At 38.3% G+C, this 12014-nt stretch overlaps 1 protein-coding gene across 2 annotated transcripts in view; it reads right to left on the reverse strand.

Annotated features, from left to right (window-relative positions):
• The window catches only part of col18a1a (collagen type XVIII alpha 1 chain a), a 90294-nt gene that overhangs the window by 25329 nt on the left and 52951 nt on the right, over window positions 1-12014 (reverse strand). Inside the window, exons 4-7 of one of the 2 annotated variants that reach the window (XM_042425756.1) lie at window positions 10077-10615; window positions 7806-7889; window positions 5429-5500; window positions 913-991 (exon numbers count right to left, since the gene is read on the reverse strand). In XM_042425756.1, coding sequence (XP_042281690.1) covers window positions 913-991; window positions 5429-5500; window positions 7806-7889; window positions 10077-10615 — 774 coding nt within the window. Of the gene's footprint in view, window positions 1-912; window positions 992-5428; window positions 5501-7805; window positions 7890-10076; window positions 10619-12014 lie in introns of both variants that reach the window. The other variant, XM_042425755.1, reaches the window with a different exon arrangement.

Raw genomic sequence — 12014 nt, forward strand, 5'->3', positions numbered from 1 at the left:
TGAAGGTATCTATTGAAAACGAACTTAGACATAACCGGACATGACATAAGTCTTGATTTCTCTTCTTAAAGTACTACTACTACTGGGAATGTCATTAGTTTTGCAGGTACTTCATAAACTAAAGGATCGGACAGATAAAATTTTGGACCAGATGATGGCATTAGATGCAAAGTTAAGTGATCACCAAAGTTTTTACAATTAATCATGACAGGAACATTGTAGCAAATTTCATGACAATAGCAAGAATGCCTGTAAGAAATCTCATGGCAATCCATCCAATAGTTGTTGAGATATTTCAGTCAGGACCAAAGTGTTGGACCTACAGACATTGCCGTCCCTACAGCCACGCTGCTAGTGTAGCTCATGAAAAATTAATCAACACATTCTAAGCTAGTACTAGTATAAAACAAACTAAATTATTTTCAATCTATGTATTCCCCTGGATGACAGGATGTAGAGAAATGTTCGCATTTTTCTACATAAATTGAAATATAAATTCAGAAAAATAAATTGAAAAAAAATCTACACACATATAGAAATGTAATCAGAATTCAAGCACAGACCATGAAAATGCAATTGATGTAATTTACATGGTAAGCAATGCCTGTCCTGATATTGTCCTGATTTCCCTTACAAATGAAGGATTTTCAACCCCATATTGCATTGGTCCTGATGTCCACTAGATGGAGACATTTGTCACTAAATTGGTTTACAGCAAGCTCTGACTAGCTCAGCTATGCATGTTCAAGAAACGTGATCTCTGCAACAGCATGTATTGTCATAAACATTCAATTCCTCACACGGCAGGTGAGCTGAGTCACATGTCAGCATGTGGAAGTACAACATCTATTTCTCATCTTTTAATGTGAAATTATACACATGCAAGTGTTTACTGTGGTCAGACAAACTCACCTGTCTCTCTTGTAATTGACGCCTCCTCTTTCCTGATCACGGGTGGCTGTTGAATGGGTCGGGAAGATGGAGGACTAGTCTGCAAGAAGAAAATCAAGCAACAGAGAGAAAAAGACCATATTTATGAGGCAACTGATTACATTAACTGGATGCCAAAGGCTCTATTGATCCTGCAAAACTGAGTCATGAGCTACACAGCCTCCACATTGTTTCCACTGGTATTCCCCCTGAAAAACCTTGAAAACAATTTAAGAACCACTTCACGGCATGGGAAAAAGTAGTGCTTGTTAACATTAATCCTAAACAATCCCAACAAAAATGACTCATGTTTCAGCACTATGTTACCATTCAGCTACACTAATGTTTAAAGTTTGAGTTCAAGCAAAGCTCTCCCCCAAGCTAACAACATTGTTTCCAAGCCCCACACCACGTTTTTTTTTTTTTTTTTTTAAACATGATTGAGTCAACATGTGCATTGCAAACCCAGCAAAACCGTTTCTTTTTTGGCAAATTGTTATTGTTTTCAGTAATTGCAGTAGATGTGTTAATCACTGTCAGACATCTCATGCCTGGCCTCCATTGCAAAACTTCCCTGTGTGTGAGCCTTATTAAGGCAGTCAGCGAGCACAGCCTCAAGTGTATCACACCGATCTAGCCTGCAGTTGGAAAATTTCACTATTTAGAGTTATGGTGACAACTGGAGTACAATTAATATGTTCCTTTGCAATACAAATGACATACACAAACTTTCATTGGTATTTGTGTGTGTGTGTGTGGTCATCCTATTGCTGCCACTCCAAACCCCATTTTTAATCTCCACAGCTGAACTAATAAAACCCAACGATCAAATAAAATGTGTCAAACTTTCTTCTGCCTAACTTCTCATTTGTACTTAATGTAACTAATTAATTTATAATTAATTGTTGAATGTAAAAAGACCTTATTGGACATGACTGGCGATTTTCTATGTATACACATGGCTCCAAAGACTAAACGGCAATCACGTTTTCAGTCTCTGTAGTTCTGAAGTTCTTTGAGCAAAGCACTGTAAACAGAACTGTGTTCCCATGCATGCACAGTGGCATCTGCCTTCTACAGAACTACTCTCTGTTGACTGAAAACTTGATTGCTGTTATTACTCTTTGGAGCCGTTTCTAAACAAACTCTTCTTTGTGAAGGAAAATGTCACCCAACGATGTAACTCATAATTGTGCTTTTAACACTTTTTGGACAACAACGGAGGTCTACGGCAAGGAGGAGTAAGATCAGGCTTTGGATACACACACAATACTAGAAAGTAGGATCAGGTCATTGTTGGTTTGGCTTTGCACATGAGATCGTTTCACAATAAGAAAAACATAGAATATCGCCAGCAATATCCTTTAAAGAAGCACAAATCATGCAAGGGTCTTCATACCTGGACCCCAGAGTCTCAACTTATCAGTTGCTTCTATTAGATTCAGTGATAATAAGAAAAATATAGAAAATCGCCTTATCCTTTAATATATTTAAAAATTAGTCTGTTTATGCATTAGATGTTTTCATGTGTTTATTTGTGTGTCTGCAGACAAAGAAAAGACAGGCCAAACTCCAGTCAGCCAACAATCTTGCATCACTAAATACACAACAAGACTGAGACAAGCAACAGGAGCAATCAAAGGTTGGACGTAGGGTCACTTCTGCTACCAAAAAACTGCCTTTGGGTAAAAAGAGAGGGGGGGGGGGGGGATAATGCAAATACCCCCCTGTCTGTAACTCATTCTTCACCGGTGACACACCTCGAATTGTCACCTGTGGAATTCAAGAGAGGAGTGGGATGAAGAATGTAGCAAAGGGGGCAGCTGAAGTGAAGCCAGTGTTGATAATTAACCAGTTTTCTTCCTGAGAAACTCCCCCCACTGTGTTACAGAGCACTGACTATGCTAAGAATTTGACCAGACCGCTATTGACTGTTCTAAGTTGATTTATGTATTAATGCGATAAAGAATACCCTGCTTGTTCACTCCTTCACCTATCCATCATAGCAGGGGATGATGGGTGGGAGGCTCCAATCTTTAGAACATAGTGTTGATGGATTTGAACCACACTACCCTGAATCTAAGAGCAGGTATGCAGCTCCCTCTGCAATGAACATATTCCACCTCCAAAGCAGTGTAGCATGATATTTTTTTTCAGTGCGCGCCCTATGAAGTATCACCAAGGAATCTAATTGGAATTTGCACATTTTTGTGGTTGGTCTGCAGTGAAAAGAAAAACCAGCTGTTTATAATACATCAATCAAGGGTTGAGTTTCATTTGTCTGACCCTTATGGGTCTTGCATAAAACTACAAACTAAATGCACAACAGTCAACTTGCCTCCTAGCTAATCAGTTAGCAGCTTGGCTTTTTGAATTCAACAAAAAAAGCACCTTTTTGAAGCTCCTTTGTCATGTTTTAGCAGCAGCTTAACTTTTGCAAATTCAAACAACAATTATCTTACACAGTGAGGTTAACAGCCCCTGTTGCTGCAAACACAACATGATAAACATTTCTGTGTTATTTGGTGGAGATTCAATGGATACAAAGTCATTACTGCATGCACAAATGCAAACATGACATAGAATTGGCTTTCCATGTCATCTGTTCCTGTGAGATTCATAAAGAAGAGTGTTAGGTAATTTCACAACACTGATTTGAGACTGATTTGCAGATTTTCATCCTTTCTGTTTCATCATTACTTAGTAATCAGTTTAAATATGATGATTGTATTCTCTGGACAGTATCTGCTTACTGAATGTGACTAAAGGATTGTTTTGTACAGAGTAACACGTAAGGACTGTCCAGATTGCAGATTTTAAAACTTGTGTGTATGTTTTTTGTATGTCATTTGTCAGCAAAATCACATCACAAATGGTAGAAAATATGTACAAATGACATCTGTATACTTTAACATAAAATATACAAGAGATTTCATTTCATTTGCTAATAAAAGTTTCATAAAACTGAAAAAATTTACTTTCAAGTGATTTGTAGTTCTTCCTGAACATAGTTTACGTCAGAAACAGTTACCAATAGCAACTCACTGACATCATCTGAAACAATCATACACACCACATCAAGTCAGATTTACGCTCCAGAAACATTTCCTCTTTAGGCTTTATGCTGAAGGGGACACTTGGATTCCAGCAGTGACACTGTTAAGGATGACTGACTGGCTCTGTCATCTATCACCATGAATTCCAGGATGACAAAATGGAAAGTTTCACTTATACGACTCTCCCTCTCTAACATGTCTTTGTCTGGACTTGTCTCAATCGCACTGGTTGGACAATTGCGCAGAGTGTAGGTTATACTGGGTGTGAACAGACATCAGATGGAAAAAACGTCGGCAGGTAGGCATTACATGCCAGCTGTTATCTTTTACACTACATTACGTATGATGCTAATTAATACCTATCGGATAGATGGAAAAGCCCCTTGTAAGTAGTGCAGTAATGACCAGGCAGGTTGAAGACAAGAGACTTCTGACATAAGGTACCATGAACCTGCCCTCTCTGTCTCCTTCTCTGACTTTATTTCCACTTCTGTTAGTTCCTGTACATTGTTGATTGAGAAACCAGTCAGAATAACAAAGCCTTGAGGCGGTGGGCCCCTTGACTTGGATCAGATCGAGTCCAAATTGACATCTGGTTTTTCTAAGTCAACTCTATAATTGAGTGGGAGTACATGCACGCACAATGGTGGAGGTTGTGCTACATTTCAGTCTGTGTGGCTATCTTTGAGGGTGAGTGGGTGCCTGTGGAATCTGATTGTTTGTGAGTGTGAGAGAGACATAAAACAGAGAGAGGAAGACAGGATGACAAAGGCAGGTGATAAATGGAGTGACAAAAAGGACAGTGATGGAGGAAAAGACAGAAAGACACAAAATTAGAATTTTTTAGAGAATAGAGAATAGCCTAAGTATGATAGTGTGCTTCTGCCTAAAGACAAATGTGCAAATATGGTTGTGTGCATGGTTGTGCATGGTTACCAAAAGATACAAAAACACTACAAACTATCAGCCCTCAGGCAAAATCTGTTGGTTTAGGCCTTCATCCAGGTGACAAGTCCACAGCTTCATCTGTCCAAACTTCACCTGACACCAAGTAAATCCCCTGCAGAATAACTATACCAAAACATTAAATTCTTGATTTTTTTAGCATCTGTTTGGAAAGCTATTAGCAAATAACAAGAATACAATTTCAGAATGATTTTATCATTAACTCTCAACTCACCAAAGTGATTTCCTTTCTAGTCTGAGAGGCAACTCTATGTAAAAAGTCTTTTCCAAATGTGTAAGACAGAAGCATCCTTCTCACTCTTGCACTCTAAAGACATTCATCAATTTACATCAAGTGTAATGGTTAACCAACCCATGACGTTTCAAGAACAGTGAGAGGAGCAACCTAAATGATTAGCCAAGCTTTAATAATGAGGGAAAACAAAATAGCAGCAGGTGAATATTGTCAAACCTTCTTAATAAGAAAAAGAACTTACCGTCCATGTATGTTTCTCCAGGGCTGGTTTTAGCGGTCTGGTATCTCCGTAGCCACTTCCATCCCCTGAAGCCTGAGGACACCAATCAGACATTTTACAATTAATTTTAAAGATGTTCACAAGACGTTCCTCTTTGTTTTATTCACTGCATTGACAATTACACACCCTAAAGAGAACGCTCATTTAACTGTGTGTGTGGTACTTACACCATGTGTGTCTACTCATTACTCTTTATTTGAATTTTTGGTAAAAATTCATAACAGCTGTTAAGACCTTGGAATAACAGTCTAATCTTTAAGTTACTGTGCTCTGTGTGACAGTATTATTGGCCTATTGTATTTGTCTGTGTTATATTTATAGACAGATAGATATATAGATGGTCAGTAAAAATAAAACACAGAATAACGCAAAAGACACTTAGTCAAATAGATAAAAAATAATAATAGTGGCATCATAATAAGAATAAAAAATATAATGAAAGTGTCCTTTAGCTCCGCTTACAGGGGACAAAAGAGATATGGGCCCATATGTTATAACAAGGATATGCAAATTTTTTATTCTTTTTTTACGTCTTCTTGGCTGGGTCCCTCTTGGAACAGATATTTTAATCTCAATGAGCCTTTTACCTCGTCAAATTAAGGTGTATTGTTAGTACTCTACAGTATGTCTCCACACTTAATGCCATGAAGTCTTGTATATTTGTTGTATCAAATCCTTTAAATGAGCCTTATATACTTCTACTGGATTGGAGAGTGCTTGGTAATTCAATATCTAGAATGTGTAAAATTATACTGGAAAACAGCTGTGTGTGAGGTTATCATTTGCGATGAAAGGCACATCCTGAAATCAGAAACCTGTCATTTCCACTTGGAATGTGATTTTCCCATCTAATCCAAGCAACATCTAAAGATTTGATGACAACAAGTGGTAAAGACTTGAACGCTATTCTGTCAGTAAGGACGAGGTTTTGGTGGTCCGAGCAAGCAGAGCAGCTGCGAGGTCAATGTTTTACTAAACAACAGTAAAGGCTGCTGGTGGGCTGCAGTGAGGCACCTGTGTTTGTGTGTGGGTGGTCAGGGTCGGTGGTGAAAAGACAGCTCTCAGATGCTTATCTGCTATGGATTTATTATTGGTAATAAGTGATGGAATAAATCAACAAAGCCCAGTGAAATCCCATTAATCTGCTGTTGCTCTGTGGTAAACTATGTCTAGCAACTTACACATGAATTTGAACAGAATTTACTGTCCACTATGTCTTACCCCCTTAATTACTGTTGCTATGCCTGTCAATCTTTTCATTCTCGCACAGCACATATGCAGTTTATAATAAGGGGCAGATTAACCCAAAATTAACTCAAAATTCTTAGTAATCTTAATGGATCCTTTATTTGAGACAAAAGACAGAGGTAGACAAAAGTAGGCTTTGTATTTCTAATTGACAACCATCGATTTTGTCAGCTGACAGCTGTCAGAACCAGTTGATTGTTGTTGAACAATGTCAGAACCAGCATTGTTCTTGTATTGTAGTGTAGAGCTCATTAATCCTAGTATTATAAGTATGATTTTTTTTTCATTTCAAGATAACATTGTTGGTCTGCTTAGGTTAAATACTGCATTTTTTCATATTTTCTTAAAGTATGTTTTTACATTAACGTTACCTTGACAAGAAAATAGGCTTTAGGTATGAGGATAACTGCCTAAACTCTGATAATGTTCAGCACCAGCTTCCACACAGAAGGAAATACTACACAGTGGATGTGCCAGCTGTGAATGTTTTTTTTTCACTACAGTACGTAGTAATGTTAAGCTAGTTAGCCGGACATGCTAACAACTGCCGTTACACTGTTTAATCCATTTCTTACACTTTTACGCTCTGTGTTTTTGGTTTTGGAAGGGTTACAAAAAAAGACCCCATTCTCCAAACTTTTAATAGTGAGTATCACTTTTTCTTTAGCTACATGTGGATGACGCTGCAGCAAAAATAGTTTGACAGTTCTGCTGTGCTTAGTTACGGTTGTTAAGCTATAAAAAAAAAAGTCAACCACTGCTTCTCAAAGCCCAAGATGTCATCCTCAAATGTCTTCTTTTGACCCAGCCAACAGTCCATACCCAAATATATTTAGTTATTATGATATATGACAGTTATACCATCATAGAAGATGAAATAAACCAGAAAATATTCACATCTGAGAAGTTATAATCAGAGAATATGGACATTTTTTTAGTAAAAAATGACTAAAAACGATTAATCAATTATCAAGTTAGTTGTGTAGTTAATTGTTGCAACTGTATAATTATCAAATACCTTTTTAACCTTTCAACATACATTATCAATACTCCCCTGCCTATCTCCAAAATAAGATAAGTTGACACTCACCATATCTGAGTCATCTTCATCTTCCTCACAGTGCCTCTCAGCTGCACGAGGGTCTCCCACCACCCTCAGCTCACCGATCACCCCCTGTTGCAAAACAAGGACATGGTGTTTTGATCTTTAATGATATAATCATGTCAGAGCAGCACTTCCTCTCTCTCACACACACAAAATGTCTTGCTTTTAAAGTACAACTATGGATGGTTATCTCTGAACTTGCAGCTAAGGTCTACGGAATATTTCTCAGGGAATTCCCCCTTTTCCACACAATCAGAGGAGCTATTGATGTCTTCAGTTTTAGCCTCAGTCTGTGAAGTGGCACTATCTCTGCCTCATACACACACGATCTGATACATGTTCCCACACAGGATACTCAGAGATAGCATGAATGCTATCTTCATGCCTATCAAAGGGCCATTAGCTCGGTATGAAGAGGTGGTTTCCATTATTTGAAGTTGACTCTTCAGGACACATTTATGTCCTGAGAAAAAAAGTCAAATGGATTTTTTAAGAGAACTTTGAAGATAAATAACAAAGGCTTTGTGAAATTTCAACCCTGTCTTTCTCTACACAGGCTTTTAAAGGGTTTCTTACATGTTACAGTCTTTTTTTTTTTTTAACTAATTGCTTTAGATCTCAACAATAAATCTTAGATGCTATTCATGAGGAGGACTGAACTGTCACTGTAGTGTGTTTTCACCAGTGATGGATAGTAAAAGAGGACATCCGCTGAACGATTCCTATTTCAGAATGGAATGTTCTTTTTATAAATACATAATGTAAATATTTAGATACCAAAGAACCTCATCGAGCCTTAATTTGATTAGGAAAATTAAGTTCACAAGACCTCTCTCGCTTAGGGCCATACAAAGGTCAATAAATAGCACATGGCCAAAAAGTGCTGCAAGTAGACGTGGAGTTAGATTCCTGTTTATAATACTGACAAAATATCTAACCACAAGGAAATACTTTAGATGGGTTTAATTGGTGCAATGTAAAAAATAAAAACTTGAGCTGTATAGCAGAGTTACAAAGTGGTTTACAACAAAATAAACAGCTGTCCACAAACATGGCAATAAAAAAGATTAAACAAGTGTTATAGCCTAGAGAGGAAGCAAGGAATGAGATTTCAGCTGGGCAAACACTAAAAACTGTATTTCATGAGCTTTGAGCCAGGTGGGAAGTACCCTTTTAGGATTTGGACATATTTAGTAGAGTAAATAGCTCTTAGTTTATTTATGTAATCATTGTTATTAAAAGATACTTTTTAGCAGTGGATGGAGGGTACAACCACCCTTTTTTGGCTCTCTTCTGTAGAGTTAGTCAAAATCTATTTGTGTCATTCTGGTTTCATGATCTGAATTAGGTCTTTTTGACAAAACAATCAAACATAGCTCCTCACCCCAAGGGACCTGGGTTGTTTTTTCAGGTGTCACTTCAAAAGCAATGAAATTTATTCTTTTTTTCTTACATCTGGGATTATAGTTGTCAAACTATTTGCCATAGAGTCTAAAGAGTTAATTCCAATGCAGTTTCTGAGTGAATTACCAGGACATAAAACAATTTGTCAAAACTAAGTTAGATAAATGTTATTTTTCCCTCAACGCAAATTGTTTCAATGCTTATGCAGAATTTAATGGTTTTGCTCTTTTGCTTGATTTGTGTTAAACAACTTTAGTCCATGATTCAAAATAATTAGCAGCATGCACATAATCAGAATGAACAATTCTCACTGATTGTATGCTTGTGGTTACATGTTTTCTCTGCACAGGTAGCCATGGGTGAACAACTATAACCCTTTAACAGCTAAGGTCAGCAGTTGTTTAAGTCAACTGCTGGATTTACAGCAGTCAAATGACAGACGTTAATAACATCCCTACTGTGAGGCCTTCCAATTATTTGCAGACTACTCTCAAGAGGAAGGTGAGGCGATGTAGACATTTATATTATGGTTTCGAGTAGACCAATTTGAGCAATCAAATCATATGAGAGTTATTCAGCTGCAATGTTTCACATGCCTGACTATGGAAAATCAAAACATCAGCATCAAAGCAGCAGGAGATCTGTCTTCATCACAGTTAATGTTGGTTGCAGAAAGAAGCAGTTTAAGCCCATTAGTCTAAGATTTAGTGTCAAAGCAAGTATTTATTTATCCACTATGAAAGCTTTTCAATAAATAAGGTGTAACTTTCTATATTATATATCCCTTTAATATCCTTATTTCTTGGGCCTGAATATTGTTTCCTCCTAAACAGTCAAAGCCTGTATACACACCAGGAACTTATCAGGATCAGCCCCTCCAGCTTGCCCGACAAAGACTCCAGCGCCAGCCTCCAGCTCCATCTCGTCCGGGGACCTCTCTATGCGCATCACCTGAGGATCTGTGTCGCAGTTGAGGTAGAACATCACCCTGTCATCCCTCACAGCGATGGCAAAACGGGTCCAGGTATCCCTCAAGGAGGGCACAAGGAACCTGGCCCCCTCGTAAGACTGCTGTGAGTCAGGCTCTGTGTAGTACAGGATCACATTCTGGTTGCCGCCCTGCACATCTGACAGTTTAACACCCACATACATGATCTGCTGTGCGGCGTCTGTGACAGAGAAGATGACGCCTCCCTTGTTTGAGGTGGGTTTCAGGTTGAAGATGAGGGCAAAGTCTCGGTAGAATGGGCTCGGCAGGTGGGCGCGCGCCAGCTGGCCCGTGTTGGCATCGGGGCCAAAGACGTAGCCAGGGCTGTTGTCTGGCCCGTAGACTCTGGTGATCTCATTTGGAGGAGGGTCCCCAATGAGCTGCAGCAGGGAGACTCCACTGTCTTCTAGAGAGGAAGAGAAACGGGATGTGAGGCCACAATATGCATAAAATAAACTGCTGGTTAAGAGGGAGGGCAGCATGGCAGGGTATGGTGTTAGACCATGCTCTATTAAGCTGTTGGTGGTTGACTTAGTGTGATCGTGTCTGGACTGTGGTATTTTGAGTCTTTGCTGAAGTAGAAAGAAACGAACAACTACTGGCAGCTCAATGTTTCCCCTCTTTCTAAAGTAATGTTAAAAAAAACAAACACATTTCATAAAATGGAAAGTTACAGCAATTCCTAAGCTTTTTTGAGAAGCAATGGCAAAGAGGTTCTGCTCAAGGGAACACAAACAAACAAGCTTTTTTATAACTTCCAGACCAAAATATGGAAAGGGCTGTTAAATCTACCAGAAACTCTGACTTCCCCAAAAAGGCAAAGAACAGGTCATGTGAGACTAAGAAAAGCAGATCACTTGAATAGACACTGTAACTCTTGTATTCCAAAGACAAAACCTGAGTGAAGGGAGGAGAATTTCAATTTAATTTTGAATAGTAAACACAAAAATGAAGCATAAGAACAGCCATAAATTTTTTCAAGCCATAAGAAATTTTTAGGGCTTAAAGCGTCCTTAAATACAGTATCTGAATCAAAACAACTTTCCATTTAAATCTGAGTCTATTTATGTCAGGAAAAATTGCAATTTTTTAAAATATTTTTGCTATGTTGTATTTACCTAAAGAAGATTTAAGCCTTATCAATAAATGTAATGATAGACAGGTCTGAGGTAAATGTGGCATAAGAGCAAAAATCAAGATGAAACCTGCAGCACTAAAGTCACTATGTGTTTGTCTTTGACTGTAATCATTAATCACAAACTCAACTGAGTGTAGATGACAACAAATGGCAAGGTCTCTCTTGTAAAGAGCTAATATATCTCAGGAAACTGCAACCACTTACACCGACAGTCCAATTTGATTCTTTTTTAAATTATGTATTCAGAAACTTTGAATCTTGACCACTGATCAATCTATTGTGCCCAGCAAAACTCTTCTGACTTGTATGACATCTGCTAAATGTCACTGCCCCACTGCTGCAGGGCACACAGGGACCAACAGCTGGGCCTCCTGCATATCTTTGCTCACTCTTCCATCGCCCTGGGTGATTCAGTGCATAATAACTGGGGGCGTTTAGGGAATACAAGGAACACAAAGAGCAATGTATTGACATACTTGGTGAAGACGTTTCACTGTTTTCGTTTTACTTGCATCAAACTTCAGACTAAACCTTTTGCACTTTGATCAGCAGTGATGTGTCCTCATGTTAAAAGAAAATCACTAAAATCACTGTTTTGGGAGAACACTTGACATAGTTTCTCGTTCTTTGAAGGAATGCTTTGGCTTACCACCTGGTGACTAAT

This window comes from Thunnus maccoyii, chromosome 11 (assembly GCF_910596095.1).
Source record: "Thunnus maccoyii chromosome 11, fThuMac1.1, whole genome shotgun sequence".
Taxonomy (NCBI): domain Eukaryota; kingdom Metazoa; phylum Chordata; class Actinopteri; order Scombriformes; family Scombridae; genus Thunnus; species Thunnus maccoyii.